This window comes from Camelus ferus, chromosome 1, assembly GCF_009834535.1.
Source record: "Camelus ferus isolate YT-003-E chromosome 1, BCGSAC_Cfer_1.0, whole genome shotgun sequence".
Taxonomy (NCBI): Eukaryota; Metazoa; Chordata; class Mammalia; order Artiodactyla; family Camelidae; genus Camelus; species Camelus ferus.
In genome coordinates this window covers 61406370-61428036 of record NC_045696.1, presented here as the reverse complement: position 1 = coordinate 61428036, position 21667 = coordinate 61406370, and the positions used below count along the sequence as shown (strand labels likewise).

Sequence of the window (21667 nt, the reverse complement as noted above, 5' to 3'; positions counted from 1 at the left end):
TCTTATATTTTAATGTTTTGATTTTTTAAATACTATGTTATTACATTTGGAAGGTAGAAAAAAAGTCGGGAAAATCTTTAATTCAATTGTTCAAACATAACCAACTAAATATTTTGGTATATTTTGTACCAGTGTTTTGTTTTTTTTAATTTGCAGTGTTTAAAAAAAATCACATATATACTTTTGTAACCTGATTTTTCACTTCTCATAATGTCATGTGCAGTTTTATGTCATAATTTTGTCTGCATTCTAATTTTCATAAGCATAATTTAATAGTTGTATTTATTCCTTCAGGTTATATAACATTGGTTATTTTTGCCATCTCCTTATTGAGGGACTGGTTATTTCTAATTTTTCATTATTATAAATAACACTGAGGCCAATTTATTTGTGCATAAAATTTTTCTCTTGCATTTTAAATTATTGCCTTTATCCTTTTACCCAGTGTTTTTGCTCCGTTCTTGACACCTTGACATAGTTTCCACCACTTGTTACACATGCATTCTTTTCTCCAGGCTTTGCCCAGTGTCAGGGTCTGAGAGTTTCCAAGCTGTATATGAAATTAACCTTCCTTTTAGACTCTCAAAGATTATGTTGTTACTATCCCAACTCCATCTTTGTAGTGCTGTTTCCCTTAGAGTTTCTGGTGTCTTTTCCAGCTAGCTGTCCTTATTTGGAGCACTTTAATCTATCTGCAATTTTCAAATAACTATGTGAAACTCAAAAGGGAAGGGTCACAATTTACATTTTTTTTTTCTCCCTGGAGGCTTCTCAGTAGATGCTTGTTTACCCACACTTTCTTCCCAGCCACTTTCAGGTCAAGCATGTAGACAAAAATAATACATTAAAAAATTCTTTTACATACCTTTTCCATAACATTGTAATTTACTTGCTTTACATCTATAGAATCAAAAGGGACCCCTGCAAAGATTCATTCTAGCAAGGGGAAACTTCTCTTCATCAGAAATCTTGCCATGTGATTGCCTACCAGTGGCCTCCCTTGAATCTGTTCCTTCTCAGCTAACCCCCCAGTTGATTCCTTGGTGAGCCAACCTAGGTTAGAAATAATAGGAAGAGGCGTTTGGGCCAGATGCAGGTTTTCACAGAACTTGGTTGGCGGACGTGAATTCTCTTTACATCATTAAGTAGGGGAAAGTCTGTGTGAAGCAGTCGCAGACCATAGGGTAGGGTAGGGGGTGTCTTGGATGGAAGGCGTCACAGCCATCTGCGTTGTCAATGTCCTGGTACGAGTGCCTGGCACCACAGCAGGCGCTGGGGATGGAGCGGGAAGGACCAAGACAGAAAAGTCAGCCTGGGAGGGACCGAGCACGGAGCTGGGCAAAAGGAGAGCCATCGACCCAACGCTTCTTCACGGATTGCCGGCGAGCACGCGTGACAAGTAACATCGTATTTCATTACAAGATACGGCCGTATCTTCTCCGCATACTCGAGTTCCGCAGGGAGATGGACTTTTTACCATTTTATCTTCTGTCTCTGGCGATTTCGGCTCAGTCTCTCCGTCCCCGCGGCTTCTATGGAGGCGGAACTACTGTGTCAGGTGTCTTGGTTTTCAGGAAGAAGTCGTGGTCGGAGTGACAAAAGGGCGGGCAGTAGGCGGGACTTCCGGCTCGCGGTTCCGTCCGCTGCCTTTCCCGGGCGTCTCCCCGCAACCTCCCCAACTTCCCTTGTCCGTGACGCGGCACCCAGGAGAAACCCGACGGGACTCGGGCCGAGGAAGCGTGAGCTGCAGGTAGGCACCCGGTCTGTGCATGTCCTTGCGGCTCTGAGAGGAGAAACTGTGGGGCTGGCACCGCGGGGAAGCTAACTGAAAGAAGAGTGGGTCAGTGTCAGCAAGGGGAGTGTGAGGCAGGGGCTGCGAGACTACTGTGACCCAGGGGCATTGACAACGAGGGGACTGTGACAGAGACGTAGCTGCTTGCGAGGGGTCTGCGACCCAGGAGCAGTGAATGTGAAGGGACTCTGACCTCGGAGAACACGAGGAAGAGGCTGCGAGGGGACTATGACCGAGGAAATATGAAGCAGTGACTGCAGGAGACTGTGACCAAGGGCCAACGACTCGGAGGAGACTGACCAATGGATAATTGTAACTGTGAGGGGACTGTGACCTAAGGGAGCATGAAGCAGCGGCTTCGGGGAGACTGACCAACGAGCAGTAACTTTGAGGGGCTGACTTGAAGAACAGTGCGGTACAGTGGCTGGACAGGGTACTGTAGGGTTGTGTTTGGGTAAGGGGTGTGGTGACTGAGTGGAGAAGGTCTTTAGTGGGAAGAACATTGGTCTGGGACTCACCAGACAGACCCAAGTTTAATTTTATGAGCAAACTTCTTGTGGCTGGGAGATTTACTTCATCACTGAGCTACATTATCTTCAATGTGAATGGGAAGTTTGAACGAGATTGTTTTCTAAGCTATGGGTTCCATCCTGTTGTTGGGTTGTGAAATCCATTTAGTGGATGGCACCTGAACTTAAAAAAAAAAAAAAAGGAATAGAATAGAAACTTTCAGTGTGTTTACATAGTAAAGATAAATATAGTTTCATGAAATGTATTTCAGTTATGTATGTATGCCGTTAAGATGTGAAGTGGATTTCTTGTATCTTAAAATGTATGAAATGAAATGTAGTAAAAAAAAAAGTTGGAAAAACATCGGACCAGATTATTTCTGAGTCTTCTTTCTAGTTTAAAATGCCATGACCCTGTAATTAGGGGACTGCTTCAAAATACACAGTTGTGAAAACTGGATCTGGGGCTGGGACACAGGCTCCATCAGATTGACTTCACTGGAGAAGGTGTCCCAGATATAACTGAGGGGACTAGATATGACTGAGGACTGAAACTCAAGTTCTCAGTTGGGAGAACCAATACTTATATCTTGAAATAGGTACAGTGATATTTATAAAGGCAGTGAGGATATAGGGGTTTGTGATGGGAAAAACTGCTAAGAATAGATTACTAAGGAAGGGGGAAGCTTTGAAAAGGGTAGAAACAAGGCTCTGGAAGGGAACTGAAGATAGAGACAGAAAAGTAGAGTGGGAGTAGGAAGATATGACCTTCAGGGTCCTTTTAAATCTTGATATTCAGTGATTCTGCAACTACAGAGAATTGCTAGTAAAAAGATACTAGTTGAGAATGGAGTTTGTTGCAGTAATCAGTGGTAAATAGATAATCATTATGGGGAAGAAAGGATGATCTGGGATGGTCAACAGTGGTGACTGGAATTCCACAAGGGAGATGTATTTAGCTGTCCAACTCAATGATTTGTGCACTGGAGGCCAAGACTGGCACACTGGGAATGATACCATGCTGTAGATAATTCAAATGATATTTTAGCTGTTGGTTTTGTTTCCTACTGATTCTCAGTTCATGAGGGCTATTAGTGATGCAGATGAAATGAACTAAAGTGAGTTTCACTACTTCCTCCTTTCTTACAGCCTTTTGTGGAGTGTGCTGATTTTGTCACCCAATGTTTTAAAAAATATATCTAATAGAAAATATATCTAATAGAAGAAGCTTGAGGCAATTTTAACTTATCATACAGTGTATTTATCTGATTACCTAATAGTCGTCCCCACCCTCTATAATTTGTGATAGGATAAGACAGTTCAGAAAGATGCTTTTTAAAAAAAATTTTTTTATTGAGTTATAGTCCTTTTACAATGTTGTGTCAAATTCCAGTGTAGAGCATAACTTTTTTTTTTTTAATGGAGGTATCGGGGATTGAACCCAGGACCTCCCACATGCTAAGCACATGCTCTACCACTGAGCTACACTCCTACCCCCTCAGAAAGATTCTTGAATGGGAATGAGTTGGGAATGGTTAGGGATAGCCTTTGTTTAGCTAAAAAATGGCTAGTTACACCATTTTCTAGAACATTAGATATTTATTTGGCTTATATTCTACATACCTAAAAGGAGCTACTGAAGAATTTGCTCCTAGAATGGAATATAATGCTCCAGGGTAACTAACCACAGAAGGGAAGACATTTAGGCTTGGGGACTGCAGCACTGCCTCTGGGGTCATTTGTGTTTGCTGAATGAAATGATTCTTTTTGATCTACCCTGCTTGCAAGTTCCATTTGAAAACCAGTATAAATGGCCTGATTGATAAAGAGTGAATGTAATTCTTTCCTTAGCCTGTGATTTCTCCTCCCATAAATAGGTGAAGTTTTATTTTTCTTGAGTGCCTCCTCACTGGATATATGATCCCTTAAGGAGAATGATCTAGTCAGATGAAGCCCTTAAGGAGAATGATCTAGTCATTCAGAAGTCCCAGGTTACTTTATCTGATGTTAACACTGACTCATTCTGTGACTATAGGAAGAATTACTGTTTTCTCTTGCTTTAGATTTTCTAACTATGGCATAGGTAACTGTTCTTCTGGTTTAATAGCCCTTTAATAATCTGAAATAAATACCCACTCACCAAATTCAGTATACAATCTCCTGGCTTTTGTAAGCGACCTGACCTCATTTATAATTTTCCTATGGAACTGTCTAATCTTTAGATTAGGCATCATTCCCCTTGGGAGCTGAATAGCCTCTTCAGTTGTAAATTCTGATGAGTATTAATTTATGAAATATTCATTGAAAAAGCAAGCATAATAATTTGCTCTTGTTATTAAAGATGCATAAGGACAAAATACCTACTAAAACTTGCAATTTTCTAATGCTTTTCTTTCCAAGTATTTGCATAACTCTGATCTGAAGCCAGATCTCTTGGCTTTTCTACTCATAAAGATAATTCTCCCAACTGAATCATACAGAAATAGGTCTTTCTTACACTAACGTTTGTGTTACCTTAAAATAGATTGGAAAGAATACATTTTTCTGAAAGTCACAAGTTTTAGGAAATTTTTTCAGTTAGAGAAACCCTGAAGTCAGAGTACTTCCCAGTCTTCACTGGACTATGAAAATTTCTTTTTGCTCAAGATTGTGGATGCTTCTACATCTTTTACTTATGCTATCTCTACATAAGTCACCTTAAAGACAATATGATTAAGGAAGGAGAGAGTGAGATCAGGGCTCTAGGCTCAACCCTTCTGCTTATTTGCCCACAGGGTAACTTCTAGCACTTTCTCTTCCTAAACTTAAACCTTTCTGTTGCTAGTCCTAAACTTTTCTTTTCACAATATTCCTGTCAAATGGGTACTTGGACACGTGTTTATAGTGTGATTTGTTTTGTTAATTGTTTTTGAATGATTTGTAGCGAAATTTAAATCCTAACTCCCTTCTTCTATAATTCAGTCAGTAAATTCAGGGAATATACATTTTTACATATTCTATTTTGCAGTATATGCCCCAGTGCCATTCTAGAAGAAAAAAAATCATGAGTCTCTAATATATATTTGGCACTGTGTTAGGTTTGTTTACATACATTATCTCATTAATATAAATATTGAATTGCCTGTATTTTACTGTTTGCAAAACAGATTAGTAGATAGATGTAGAGCAGGGTTTTGTTTTGTTTTTTCATTTTGTTTTGGCCCTTTTTCTCTCTTTTCTTTTGGTAACTCTCTGGTTGAAAATTGTGTTAGTTTGAAGCTTTCTATGTTTGGACTAGAATGACTGCCAATGAACCAGGGGAACCCATGGATCTGCTAGGCTGTTGTATCACAATCACAACTATTTGCAAACCAGTTTGAAGTGAGGGCTGCTAAAAATAGTGACTTATGGTCTTTGTTCTGTATTAGGGAACAAAATGAGTGTATGGCATTTAACAGAAAACAGAGAATTACCTCAGATGTGATTGATTGTTTATTTTTTTGGTCCTAAAGCAGTGCCATGGACTGCTTTGGCAGTATGGTGAAACCTTGTGGACTCCTTTTTTGGAATAATGTTTCTATTTTCTTTTATTTTATTATTTGTTATCTATTTATTTATTTATTTTTACATTTTAAAAATTGAAGTATAGTCAGTTTACAATGTTGTGTCAATTTCTGGTGTACAGAACAATGCTTCAGTCATACATGAATGTACATATATTTGTTTTCATATTCTTTTTCACCATAAGCTACTACGAGATATCGAATATAGTTCCCTGTGCTATACAATATAAACTTGTTTATCTATTTTATATATACTATCCAGTATCTGCAAATCTCAAACTCCCAATTTAGAAATAATGTTTCTATAAGCAAAAAAACAAAACAAAACATAGAATTATAAAGGAAACAAATTAGGTTGAAATATAGTTATCAAACTTTTAAAAATATGTTAGAGCACATGTGCTTTTTATTAACATAGTAAATAATGTTTACTGTCTATTAATGGGTCTTGTGATTTTGATAATTTTAAAGTGATCATGTGTTTAAACAATATTTCAAGATACATGTAACAAGTGTAACAGTACATGAAAATACCTATGATTTCTATTGGTGATGAAGTTTATTCTACTAAATCTGCTATTACTGTTGTTGCTTATGTTCATATTTGAAGAAATGGTGAATTTGCCAGAGGTATGTGAAAAAAAAGATACTTTTTTTGGGGGGTCTAAATCCGAGACTCCCTGAATCTATCATAGACACTGCCTTAGAGTTCTAAGTTCCATAATCCACTCTACAAAGAGCAAAATCTAAACACAGGATTTATTCACTGAATTTTCTGGTACAGTAGTGGCAAAATCATTCAACTGTAAAAGCTGTTGCTAGTGTCTCTTGTGGTTTTTAGGATAATCTTTTTCCTGAAATATCCTACTCTGTGGCCGGGACCAAGTATAAGCTTTACTTTGGTCCAGGACTAACCCAGGGTCTGGCACAGAATAAGTGCCCACTCGATGTGTGCTGAGTAAGATTTCTCTCAAGAAATTAGAGGGAAGAGATCAAGTTCAAAGCTGAGGTCTTAGATGTGGCAATCTTCTGGTCTCAAATATTGAGGAATAATGTGAGCTTTGGTTTAACACTAATCTATCAGTGCAGGTCGTGTTGTGAAATTCACCTTTACATTTAGCTTCCCAAATCAGGCATTCTTTTGACTTATTCTATATGGTGTGATGATATATACAGGTTAGTTGCATAAACTGCAGTAATCCTGTATTAGAAAGTTACAGTACAGTTTCTTGAAATAATCGTATTCCTAGCACTGTCCTCCATTTTAGAACTGTTTGCTTAATCTGCGTAGAATTCACTACCAAATTATTGATAAAACTGATCCTGCCTTCATCTACAATAGAGATGACAAACTTCTTAGGTAAAGGGCCCAATGGTAACTATTAGGCTTTGCAGGTCATACACTCTGTTGCAACTACTCAGCTCTGCAGTTGTAGCACAAAAGCAACTATAGACAGTACATCAGTGAATGAGCATGACTGTGTTCCAATAAAACTTTAATTACAAAAACAGGCAGTGAGCCAATTTTGGCCTGTGAGGTGTGATTTGCTGACCCCTGCTCTAGGGGTTCTGCTGCTTCTTGAATCTAATCCCTCCTCCCCACATACCTTCCCTCAAGCTTCAAAGTTCTTTACACAAGGGGTAATATGACTGAACTGTTATCTGTGGGAAGGCCTGAGTGTACAGCAGATGACATGATTAATGCCAAGAGTATTTGATGCACTTTAACCCAGGAATTCACGGAGCTTGCTTCTTAGAGCACTACTATTTTAAGCTCCGCAATGGTAGAAGCAAGTAAAGATCCCAAATATGAAATATGTTTGCTCACTCAGCTTTGGAACTTGGCATTGGTATGCCAGTAGAAAATTACTGATCATAGGTTCTACCGAGGAGGATAATTGTAGGCCTAGAGACGGGGGAACAGGAATAGAATGCAAAGGAAAAATTCATGTGTCCTCTTTTTACAGATAGTTCCCTGTAGTACTCAGTCAAATCTGAATTAGATTTTTGAAACTTGAAGAGTATATACGATTGCAACTTCTGCTATTTAGGTTGTGGCATACCTTTGGAAGCAGAGTCCACCTCCTCTTTCATCCTGGGGTGTTTACTAGATCTACCAGCAATAAGGAAGTAGAATAGAAGGGATTGGGTGGGAGTTTCTAAAACTGCACTTTTAGGAAGCTTTCATCTTTAAAACACAAGCATATGCACTCCACACTCAGATTTTGTCTCCTAGACATTCATATTGGAAAAACACTTGATTAGATTTATCCTCTCTATCTCCTCATTGCCATCCCTCCCCGCTCACACATATTATTTCCACTTCTGTGTACTTCCTTAGTAGCAAAGTTGATGCATCCAAGCAGGCATCTATTGGAGCACTGAAGAACAAGGCAAGCAGTGTGTACTGGGAGGTGAGTCAGCAGAAGTGGAGACACTAAGGCACTTAATAGGCAGGGTAGTGGTGGTGGTGGTGATGGTACTGTGAGCATTTATGTCCATATTTAGAATTTGTGCTTGAATGGGGGAATTTGAGTGACCAGGATAAGGTGACTTATCTAGAGACTGAATATGTAGCAGTGTTGGAAAGATCAGGCCTTACAAATGCTGCATTCTGGCTGCCAGCTCCCTTTTTCTCTCTTTTGTTATAGCTTCTTTTGACATAGAACCTTCTGGGGAGGATAAACTGCTAAGGAGACAGGGACTTTTGGCCCACCCCAGTGGGCTCATGAGGGAGACTCTGTATTCTACCTCCAACTGCTTTCATTCTGACTCATTCCAGCTTAATTCATGTGGGTACTATTGCTGGAAGCCAGGAACCATCTGCAAATTATTAGTCAATCTCCTGCTTTCCATCCCCATTTTGATCTTGTACTGTATTGGCTCTGAGGAGATGCCATCTTTTCCCAACCCTGTTACCCACTGGACAAACAGATATTAAGGCACCCAGTGTGTGTGTGTATGTATGTTTTCCCTTTGGAATGTAGATACTTAAAGCCTCCTCCTTTTCCAGGGCCGTCTTTCACTTTTACTTGAATAGTGTTGGTTGATTACGGAGGTGCAGTTATAAATGGAGAGTTTGGAAAGTATTGTTCCTCACTGTTGGAGGTATTCAGTGGTTACTGGGCAATTGTGAGTATTGTAAAGGTGGGTGTGGTTTTGAGTAAAGCTAAGTTCCAGTATAATGAACTAAAAAGCCAACATGCATTTGCTGTCCTCAGTATGCCCTCATCCTCCCACATGCCTTTTCTCACTAGCAAATTTGTTGTGTCCCAGCAGCCATCTATTGGAAATTTAGGGAAATGGAGGGGAGGGGGTAACTTTTTTCATCAGTTTAGTCACTAATTATTAAATTTTTCTATATACTTTCATGGTGCATAAGTTAGTAGATTTGAGAAACTTGGGGATGGTCTACCAGTGAAAAATGAAAAAATTTGAGAGACCTATAAAGTCAAATTTAAAAATTAGTAGTAGTTCTAGAGGAAATGTGTGAGAGTTAATCTCTTTATAATTTCTAAACTCTTCTAAGGTTATTGTTATGGAAGGTCAATGATCTTCGTGTTTTCCATCTCCTAAGAAAGTGGAGAAAATATAGAAGTATTTTACAGTAAAACCCCAAAAATATTAGGTATGTTTGTTGTAAATCCAAAGGATCTTAAGACTTCAGTTTAAGTCTGATGTGTAATGTTCAGTTTAAAGTATAATGTAAAATACAATATACAACACAAAAGTCATCTTTGGAAAATAGAAGAACGGTACATGAGCAGATAAGGAAAAATACTTTTGACAGGATGAGAGCTTTGTTGTGCCTTCTTTGATACACTTATAAATTGGCAAGTACTTGATCTCTTTCCATCAAAACAAAACTCTAATGTGTGTAACTACAGTGCTTTTCAAAATGTCAAAGGAGTATTTTTTACTTACTACATTTATTTAAATAGTTACTAAGCACCTACTGTGTGCCGAGGCTCATTGCCAGGTACTGAATGCATCAATTATGATTTTGTTGTTCCAGGTGATAAGAAACCCAGCTTAACTGAGTTTAAGCAGAAAAGGAATGTATTAGTTGGTACAATTAGACAGCTCAGGATCTGGCTTCTCTCCATCATTGCTTTCTCTGTGTTGACGCTTTTAGAAAAGGCCCTCTCCCTGGTTATAGTATGACTACTAGATTGTCACAGGATGGTTCCTAGAATCATGTCTCCAGGTTTGAATCCACGAAGAAAGAAGTGATACTATTTGTCCAAGCATTCCCATCTGGCGAGTCCTAAAATTCACTCTGATTATATGATCTTAGGTCATTTATCACTGCCTCTCCCACCTCCCTCCTCCCCTAGTCTGTGGCCTGGGAGAGTGATGACTGATTGATTCAGGTTTGGCATATACCATCTGATGCTATGGCTAAGGGTGAGGCTCACACAGACCAAATGAGACTGAGTCTCCATTTGAAAATGGGTTCTTTTCAGAGCAGGAGAATTGAACAGTGGGAAGACAAACAACATCAGAAAGTTTTTATTTTTTTATTATTATTTTTTGTGTATATTTTGGCCCCAGATTTTCATTTTAGATGAGAATTAGGTGTGAGACTCTCTGGTCTATAAGCTTCCTATTTTACCTAATTTTTAAAGTATCTAGATTTATCATCAGTAATTAAGGAGTGAGATTATTCTTTGCTGAATATGGCCAATTTTTCAAATTCTGGGAGCAGATTTTGCATCTTGCATGAATTTTCTTCCATGATTAAGAGGTCTAATAATAATACCATATTTTACATTCATTTGGCACATTAACTTTTATACATGTATTTTCACACTGCATTATCATATTTAAAAATTCTCCCAGCTGACCTCTTAAGCAGATAATGAAATAGACTCAGTGTAATGATTGCTGGAAGTTTCATGGCTAGCAAGGGGCAGAGCCAGGACCAAACCCTCATTCTTCTCCCCTTGACTTTAATAATTTTTTTCTTTGAGTTAATGGTTTTATTTTTTTAAACATTTTTTATTGAGTTATAGTCATTTTACAATGTTGTGTCAATTTCCAGTGTAGAGCACAATTTTTCAGTTATACATGAACATACATTTTTTTTTCGCTGTGAGCTACCACAAGATCTTGTATATATTTCCCTGTGGTATACAGTATAATCAGGTTTATCTATTCTACATTTTGAAATCCCAGTCTGTCCTTTCCCACCCTAGAAAGTTTATATATTGTAATTTCTCATTTGCTTCTTACCATGACTTAAGAATTAAGTATGTTTTATTTAGTACCTTCCTTAATCACATGAAGAAACTCTTAGAGTCAAGATACTTACCTTAACTTCGAGTTAGGGTAATGGGAGGAGTGAGAATTAAGTCCCAGTTTATATGATATTATTCCTGGTCTAGTGCCCCCTCTACCCTTCTACTTGGGCCCAAACTAAAATAAGCCCCTGGAGTTCCTGAGTAGTCTGCCAGGGATATGCCCAATGAGGAGGAGCCCATGCTTTATGAAGGATGAAATTAGATTCCTGCCTGGCACAGTGTAGCCCATGGCCAGAGTGCGTTAAGTGATTTTGTTTTAAGTTCATGTGTGACCACTTTATATACTGGGCAGCATAGTGATGTTGTTAAGCGCATAGACCCTAGAGCCAGAATGCCTTGGTTCAAATCCTGTTTTTGCCCTGTCCTGTGTGTGTGACCTCAGTCAAGTCATTTAATCCAGCTGTTCCTCAATTGCTTCATCTGCAAAATAGGGCTAATCTACCTCATAAGATTGACGTGAGAATTAAATTATTTAATATATGCATAAGGTTTATAACTTCCTGGCACATAGGAAGTACTCTGTAAGTGTTAGCTATAATTTTTATCATCACTATTATCATCATAGTTTTTGGGACTGTAATAGAGAAATGTGGATTATGTAATAGTACAATGAGACAGGTCTACATCTGATTGAAAAATCATTAAGAATTCTAAATATATTTTTCTATTCTATTTTCTAAAGATAAACTATGCTGTGTTATACATTGTACTAAGCTAGAGTATTAAGAGTGGATCTCAGTGAAGAGAGAGAGTTCTAGTAGTATGTCACACTGGTGTGTGGTGACATATCTATCCAGATCATTATTTTCAGCACTTACTTGGATGGAGACATAAAAACCATGCTTTCAATTTTATAGATTACATAAAACAGTGATAGCTAATATGATAGGTGGCAGTCAAGATTTGAAATTATTTTAACAAATTAGAGCAAACAAAAAGATAAACTGAGGTTTGAAGAAATGGAAAGATATCCCATGCTCATGGATTGGAATAATTAATATAGTTAAAATTGCCATACTACCCAATGCAATCTACAGATTTAATGCAATCCCTATCAAAATACCCAGGACATTTTTCACAGAACTAAGACAAATAATCCTAAAATTTATATGTAATCACAGACCCAGAATTGCCAAAGCAATACTGAAGAAAAAGAATGAAGCTGGAGGATTAACCCTCCCAGATTTCAGAAAGTACTATAGAGCTATAGTAATCAAGACAGTGTGATATTGGCACAAAAACAAACATATGGATCAGTGGAACAGAACAGAGAGCCCAGAAATAAACCCACACACTTACAGTCAATTAATAGTGCTACATGGATTATTCCATTTAAACCTCATTTGTTAGATGTTGAAACTAAGACTTGGAGAGAGTGAGGAATTTGTCCAAATTTTCTTGACTAGAAAGTGGTAGAAATGGGATTCATACGTAGATAATCTGATTTTAGAGTCTGACCTCTTTTTAATCACTACACTATGCAAATGGAGTGAGGTTGAAGATTTTTACATTTCTCAAAATGGAATGTGGATAAAAAATACTGAGAAACACTGCTTTAGAAATTTGATTAGAGGTGTTATGTAAGGAGGATGGAGAGATTTTGAAGAATGTATATACTTAACTGAAATACAGGTAAAATGTATTAGTATTAGTTACCAAAGGGCCTTGTAAAATAATAATAATAATAATAATAATAATAATAATAATAATAATAATAATAGCCTTGATATTTTTCTTTGTGAATTTTACTTTAGCTTCTCTTGCCTTGAGTCTTCTATGATATTTTATATTTTTGTTATAATTTTTTTAATCTAGTAGAATAGATCCAGTGTAACAATATATAGTGACCCCAAGTATCAATTTGACTTTAGAATATCTTTAAAACCACACTGGCAGTATTTAGAGCCTTTGCTTCTTTCTAGTATGATGATATGTACCATGTGTTTGGCTGGTTAAGTTGAATCGTACAACAAGATGGTTCAATACTTCAAGAAATAAGCAGTTAAACAGCAAAGCAAAATTTATATTATGTATATTTTACCACAACATAAACAAAACAAAACAAACAAAAAAGCAAAGCAAAGTCAGAGTGGGGAGAAGAGATGGATTACAAAGTGGCATGAGGAAACTTGAAAGTGAGAGACTTGTTCATTATCTTAATTTTGATGATTTCACAGGTATATGGATATGTTAATACTCATTAAATTACATGCTTTAAAATACACACTTTATTCTGTGTCAATTATGTCTCATTCAATAAAGCTGTAAAAATATTATAGCACATATATCCTCTCCCCGACCCAACCCATACACAGAGCAAAGACTTCTGAGAAGTTGCTAGACATGTCTTTAGATGTGTGAAGTATTTTTCTATTAAACTTGAAGGAATTTTAACTTGAAGTCATGGAAAATGACTGGTGAGAATATGATATGACATTTCCCCCTTGATGTATTATGGCACCCTTAAAACTCTGTTCTGTATCATGAATGAAAAGTACAGATAATTTAAGCACCACCTATTTGTAATGTCAGAAGAGGGAGGAGCAGAGAATGAAAGAATTCTTTATTGCTTAAGTTGGAAGCATATCAAGAAAGTCTAGCAAAACTATCCAATAGGAAAGATCTGCATATTCGTACCGCTGACAAATCAGGCAGCCTTGGAAGCAGGCCAACAGCCACGTCAGTTCTCTTTGATTTGTCCTGGAACCTTGTTTGTCTTTAAGTGACTGTAACCTTTTATTCCACTGGTCAGTTAGGCTGGTCTGACTTAAGTTTGCAAAAACTTAAGGGACCCATGCCATAGAAAGAATGTTCTTGATTAAAGGAAACAGCAGTAGTAATGAGACAGCTTCTTTTAAAAAATCTTGGATTTCTGGGAGACAGCAGAATATAGTGGTAAGGACTTTGGAATTAGACTAGTCTAGATTTAAATCCTGGCTCTCCCACCCACTTACTAGCTGATCTCTGGATAGGTTGCTTAACTTCCCTGATCCTTAGTTTTCTCACTTGAAAATTGTGACTAAAAACACCTGCTTCTCAGGTTATATGAGTCAAATGAGACTAATGTATATAAAGTACCGAGCACAGTGCCTGGCACTGCTAAATACTGACACAAAAGATGGGTATTATTATGAATGTTGCTGTTATTATGTAATTCCTTGCAAGACATACCGATTATTAAAACATACTTCTTGGAATATATGTATTATCTACACTGATTCATAGAGTTAGGAAGGAGGGGGAATCTGTTTCCAGAGACCCCAAAAGACAACTTTGATGAGGGCCTATCTGTGTAGAATTGTTTTTGAGAATTTAAAAAATTAAACTTTTTACTTTGAAAAAAAAAAGTAAAGCCTTTTAGAAAAGTTGCAAGGATATTTAAAGGAATTCCTTCATGCCCCACTTAGATTCATACACTGATGACATTTTGCCAAATTTGCTTTGCCTTTTTACATGTAATATACACATTTTTCTTTTTCTTTCCTTTTTTTCCCCCTGAGGGTAATTTGGAGAGATCGTAACCTTTCATCCCTTAATACTTCAACATTTATCTTTAAAAACAAGGACAGTCTTTTATATAACAATGTAGTTATCAAATTTGAGAAGTTTATATTATATTGATGCATATTATCCAACACACAGTCCGTATTCAAATTTTACTGATTGTCCTAATAACTATCATTTATAGCAATTTCTCCCCCAATCTGGAATTATGCAGTACATCTAGGTGTTATTTCTTTGGTCTCTTTTAACCTGGAACAGTTCCTCAGCCTTTCATTATTTTTCATGATTGACATTGAAGAATACAGGCTTATTGTTTTGTAGGACATCCTTCAGTTGAGGTTTGTCTGATTATTCCTCATAAATCTATATAGGTTATGCATTTTTGGCAGGTAATGTGTCCTCAGTGCCTCACATCAGGAGGCATTATTAGTGATGTTAATTAACTTTAATTACTTAGCTAAGATTTTTTTTTCACTTTAAAGGTAACTCTTTTCACATTGTAATTAATAAGTCACTGAAGGAAAGATACTTCGAAACTATGTAAATAATCCTATTCCTAAACAAATTTTCCTCCAATGGTTTAGAATCCTAAGGAGCATTGTTTTTAAAACATTTTTTTTTTGAGTTATAGTCATTTTACAGTGTTGTGTCAAATTCCAGTGTAGAGCACAATTTTTCAGTTATACATGAACATACATATATTCATTGTGACATTTTTTTTTTCCGCTGTGAGCTACCACAAGATCTTGTATGTATTTCCCTGTGCTATACAGTATAATCTTGTTTATCTACTAAGGAGCATTTTTATATCATAAGCATGATTTCCTCACCTTGGTTGAAGACTTCTTGAGAAGATAGCTTATACTTAAAAAATAATGTGTTAATACATTTTACACAATAAGTACTCAGTGTTATTGACTTTCTGACCTTGAGCTACCTGACACCAGATAGCTGATTATATTTCTTATAATGGATTTTGTCTGCCTACTCAGAATTTAACAGATACTAGCAGCAAAGTTCTGTTGTATGCAAATTAGAAAAGGTCACTAATTGGACTGATTAGGCATTCATAGTAGGCCTCTCAGACCAGTGAGATGGGAGTAGTAAATTGAATATTTTGAAAGAATAATTAAGAAAAATAATGAAGAAAATCTCTGAGCATCATCACTGGAAACACTAATTAAATATATAGTACTCTCTTTCCATTTTATTTTAATTTATAATAAAAGACATTTGAATTTTAATTTGTGTATGTGATGAAAGGAAGTTTCTGGGTGGTGTTCATCTTTCAGTTTAGACTCTTATGACATTTTCTCATATCTGCCTAATACTTAGCCATGACTCATGAGGTGTCACCTTCAGTCTCTAAGAATTAGGTCAGGTTTCTTGTAGATCTTGTCACATTGCCAGTTGGAATTTAGCAGGAAGGAAGAAAGTAAGACAAAATTGCAATTGTTTAGATGAACATCTTATTCTGGAGGGCTTATTAGAGGCAGTAGGCAGAGTAGAAAGACCTCATTCTGTCTGGTATTTTGTTTTGTTTTCCACCTCTTCTCTGAGCGTCTTTTTCCCCCCTTTCACTGTACCATATCTTGGGCAGAGATGGCAGTTGATCATTAAAATTCCTCTATCCCCAATTTCTGACTGATGCCTAAAATTTCATCATTATCAAGAAGTTAATTTATTTGTGCAAATTATGTTACTCCAGAAAAATGCAGATATCCTTTCAGGGTATTAGAGGGGTAGCATAAGCCAGCATCTAAACATGATACATCAAATATTCAGAACTTTTTTGTGGTAGTTGCTAGAAGCTTTCTGCTAAATGAGATGATAATAAATATTTTTATTTTTAAAGGGAAGGGGAACCCTGGATGGGGTTTTAGTAGCTGGGGACTCTGAACAAGCTTAAGGTGCTAAGACTCTGAAAGAGGAAGGGGAAATGAGTATTGAAAAAGGAAGAGGAGGGATATTTAAAATATACAGTACACTTTCTAAACAGTTTTCATGACTCTTAACTCTGGAGGAGTCTTGTCTGAAATCTACAGAGCAGTTAGAGTTAAGAAATCAATGCTTTGTTAAACCAGGAATTGCTGATGGCCATCCTCTAAAAAAAAAAAGGCTCTTTTCTCCATCTGTACCAAAGACATATCTTTTATATTTCCTTGCATCTGTCATACCTCTAGGTGTCCTAGGGATATAATGTTAAGGGTAGTGGGAAAGTCTGTGTAACTAACTTTCTTGGCCATATTATTCCAGTCTTTTGCATGCAGTCAAGATATGAAATTAGCAGTTAATATACAAGCTGCATTGGCTGGGGAATAATTTCCAAGGTCAGGTGACTAATAGTGGCCATTGTTCCACAGAGAGGCATTTCAGTGTTTCTACTAGAGCCTGGGTTTTGTGAAGCTCTGTTGTTTATGCCAGATGCAATTGGTTTATCTTTGTGAAATGTGTGCTATGGAATTGATGCTAAGTGCATCCATATTAACCCCTCTGAAATACTGCTAACAGGCTTTTCCCACCCCAATGAGAAAAAAATTTCTTTTCAGTGTCTAGGACCCGTTAAAAGAAGATGGATGCACAGAATTCAGCCAAGGTCAACACGAGGAAGAGGAGGAAAGAGGCACCTGGACCCAACGGAGCAACAGAGGAGGATGGAATTCCTTTAAAAATGCCACGTTGTGCAATTGTAAGTAAGGAAGAGATTTCTTTGTTGAACATTTAACCTGGAAGGAGGAGGGTAGAAACTGATACAACACTGCTGATATCAGCATTACAAGTCTTCTTTAGTAATGGAAAGAATGAATAGTAAGTGTGAATAATAAGTTTCCAACAGTTGTTGGAAATCTTATGCTTTCTTACCAGATTATATCTTACAGCTCAGTTGCAAGAGCTTTACATTGAAACTGAAGAAAGAATGTTAGGAAAATTTGGAGGTTGTATGTGTATTAGGCTAAAGATCAAATTCAAATAAATAAAATAGAGAAATCGGAGCTCCAGTGATCTAATCTTGGTATCATGTCATGGTGTTTAATTTTCTGTGTTTTACTGTCTTTTCTCTCATATCACTCCTTCACTTTATTACTGGTTATATCTTAGATGAGAACCGTTTTCTATTACTGCCCACTTTATGTTCTTTTATCTCTGGGATGTTATCTTTGTATTTCCTAACTACTTCCAAGCCTTTGGTGAAAGATCCCATTCCATACTGCTCATCTTGTCTCAGGTTGGTACCCTTCCTGAAGCTTCCCCTAAAAAACATGTCAAAGAATATTTGTATGCAATTGGGGTTATTATTGATATATAGTATTATGAAATCCATGTTTCAAAGTGCCAGTGACAGAATTTTATGTTTCTGTATTTTCTATACCAAAATTGACCATTAGCCATTGATCGAACTGCAGTTTCCACTGGTTAGGTCTGGAGCTTTGTGGCCCAAAAGGAAAAACATTTCTGCTCTGACACAATTAACAGTTATTCCAAAGCAATACTCTATCTTAAGCAATAAAAGCAACTGGACTCCACAAATAGGAGGGATATACTCCAGGCCTGATATTGATGATGGTGGTGGAGGCAAGTGTGTTAGTTTCCTATTGCTACTGTAACAAATTAACAAATTTAGTGTCCTGAAACAATACAGCTATATTATCTTATAGTTCTGGAGGTCAGAAGTCTGAAATGGGTCTCAGAAGGCTAAAATCAAAGTTTTGGTAGGTCTGGAGGTTCTAGGGGAGAAACTGTTTCCTTGCATTTTCTAGCTTCTAAAGGTTTCCCATATTGCTTTGCTCGTGGGCCAGCCAGCAATCACAGCACTCTGACTGCTGCTTCTGTCATCATATCTCCTTCTCATTCTGGCTCTCCTGCCTCCTTCATTCACTTGTAAAGACTCTCGTGATTACATTGGACATAACTTGGCTAATGCAGGGTAATCTCCCTAGCTCAAAATCCTTTAAGCACATTTGCAAAGCCCCCTTTGCCATGTAAGGTTACATAGTCACAGGTTCTAGAAGATAAGACATAGACATCCTTAGGGGGCCATTATTCTTTATATCACAGCAAGTAAACTCAGAAAATGACTCAGAAGTCAACAAAACAGCATTGTTAATTTCTGGATACTTCTTAAGAGAATTCAAGTGAAGGAATTGGTGGGTACCAATTCAGCAATCTCACTTGGAGTAGGGAAAAGTTATAACCAAGTAGGTAATACTCTCAGACAATCATCATAGCCAGGGGAACAGCAAAGAAGGCCAGCCTTAGTGGAATGGGCTCTGAGAAGTCTTACATTTCTTGGTCCTTAGAATCTGAGGGATCTCAATGCTTTAAATTACTTTGCTTCATATATTCATGTCACAAATCAGTTAAGTGACTTGCTGCCTATTTCACATTCCTTTCTGGTACACACTGGCTATTTAACATGGGCTAATAGTCAAAGATTCACTCACCCAACAGGCCAGACTGACTCTAATGAGGAGTGTCTGCTAAACAAACTTGTTTGTCATCTCCACTGTACACATGTGCTTTCTATCTCTGAATTCTTTTCAACTCTTGCAGCGAAAACAAACACAATTTTTTCTTTTTTTATAACAGCTTATTGAGATCATAAATCCACCTATTTAAACTGTACAATTCAATAGGTTTTAATACATTCACAGAGTTTTGCTATCATCACCACAACCAATTGTACAATATTTTTATCACCTGCAAAAGAAGCCCTGTACCCATTAGCAGCCACTCATAATTTCCTCCTAACCTCCCCAACCTCTAGAAATCACTAATCTAGTTTCAGTATCTATAGATTTGCCTATTCTGGATATTGCATACAAATGGCATCATACAAAAAGTGATCTTTTGTGGCTGGCTCCTTCCACTGAGCATGTTTTCAAGATTCATTAATGTAGCATATTCAGAACTTGATTTCTTTTTATTGACAAATAACATTCCATCGTATACCACATGCCACATTTTATTTATCCATTCATTAGGTGACATTTGAGTTGAGCAAACAAGATTTTATCACATACTTACAATATACCAGCATGGCAGTAGTTACTAGGAATGTAAAGATAAACAATACCTTACTTTTGAGAGATGTGAGCATAATGTAGAGCTCTGTAGCTCAGATCTTACTAGCTTTAGAAAAATACTTTCCTTGAAAGCAGGGAAAGGAATAGGAAGGATCACTAAGTATTTGGTAGCTGAGTTGGTAGGTCAGGATAGAATGGATATAAGGGAGAGAAAAGAGTTAAAGAGGAAAAATTAAGGGATAATTTTATGGCTAGTTTATAAGTATAAAGAATTTACTGAAACAGATATTTCTAAAGGTAAAATCAAAAGGATCACAAAAAGTTTTACAAAGTTCAGCCTGACTTAATATTTATCATATGTATGAATAAGTCACAAAGTACCTAAACTCTGGAGAAAATTGGCTGAAGTTCTGCTTATGAAAATAAAGTTTATAATCTCATTTCAAACTACATACATTGAGAACCTCTGTGTGTCATTTGCTGTGCATCGAGATGCAGATATTAAAAGATGGTTTACCCTTAAGAAGCTCACAGACAAATAAGGAAAAGAGAGAAATAATTAAGATACAGTATGAAAAGGGCCAAATAGAAGGAATTTAGAGGTACAATGGCCATCTAAGGATCAACAGATTAACTTTGATTCAGGGGTAGGGACAGTGGTTTTGGAAAAGCTTCCTTGAGATTATTTCTGAGGTGAATTTTGAAGGATAAATAGGAATTTAAGAAATGGACATGAGATAGAGTTGAGACAGAACTTGTAGTTCTAGAAGTATGAAATAGTAGTATGTTAGCAAACTGCAAGTAATTCTACTGCAGCTTAAAGTTCAGAATCAGAATCTGCAATAAGGGCCTGTTCATGAAGGATTTTGTATGCTGTGCTAAGGAATTTGAACTTTATCCTATAGGTAATGTGATCAGATATGCAGTTTAGAAAGTTGTCCTAATTGGGAAAGGATGGTTGAAACAGGAATAGACAGAAGCCACAGGACTAATTGTGAGGTTACTGTAATGATCCAGGGTTGGAGGTGATGAGGGATTAAACTAAGACAGTAGATACAGGAGGACAAGATAAATTTTAAGTTTCTAAGAAGTAAAATAGACAATTATTGGAAATTATCAGGATGCAGAGGATGAGAGGTGTTGAGGATGACTCCTAGGTTTCAGTTTTAGGTTGTTTGTGTAGATGGGGTGTTTTTCACTCAGATAAGAAATACAGGAGGAAGAACTATTTTAGGAGGAAGATGAAGAGTTTAGTACAACTTGGAAGGTCTATGAAAAATCCAGATAATAGATAGACGAGCTCAATGTTTGCATCTATTGAAATGGCAGCAGGAGTCAGGGACAATTACTGTTTTTCTCTTCTTTTTTTAAAAAACCAAATCCCCATGGGTTCGAATCTTTCTGCTCTGTTCGTTATCCCTTTTTCCCATACCACGTGGAATTCCTCTTGACTCTGTAGCCTTTTCCCAGGCATTATTGAAATAATTTGGCACTTAGGAGGATATATTACCATTTGTGCAGAATATTTGGGTAAATGGGAAATGTTTCTCTGTGACATTCTGAAACTTTTTGCTGAAAAATGTTTAAGAATTTTTGGAAATAGAGTACATACTGGGAAGCTAATATCAAGTTCTAGTATTATATTATTTGAGTTATTGCTACTTTCCTATGAGTAAGGACACCAGAATCTCTTCTCTTTTGCTAGAATTCTGAGGAATAATATATGTGAATATAATCAGGAAAAAGTTTTTATGGAAGTAGTATTGCATTCAGAAGATCATTTATAATTTGGAGGATGATAATCATTATAAGTTTTAATTTTTAGTTATAATAATATTAGTTATAATTTGTATAGATTTAGAAAATTTATATAGCATTTAGAAGCTAACTTCTTAGATTAATACAATTTAGTTAATTTTGTTGGGATAATGAAACATGTTCCATAGAATGGAAGAGAAAATGAAATAATGTTGATACAGATTTGTTGAGTGCC

At 36.7% G+C, this 21667-nt stretch overlaps 1 protein-coding gene across 2 annotated transcripts in view; it reads left to right on the top strand.

The window, feature by feature from the left end:
- Positions 1-128: 128 nt before the first annotated feature.
- Positions 129-21667, top strand: part of PCYT1A (phosphate cytidylyltransferase 1, choline, alpha) — a 39394-nt gene continuing 17855 nt past the window's right edge. For both annotated transcript variants that reach the window (XM_032481243.1, XM_006185595.3), the window contains exons 1-2: positions 129-1750; positions 17200-17339. In XM_032481243.1, the coding sequence (XP_032337134.1) occupies positions 17223-17339 (117 nt within the window). In that variant the 5' untranslated portion in view covers positions 129-1750; positions 17200-17222. The remainder of the gene's footprint in view (positions 1751-17199; positions 17340-21667) is intronic.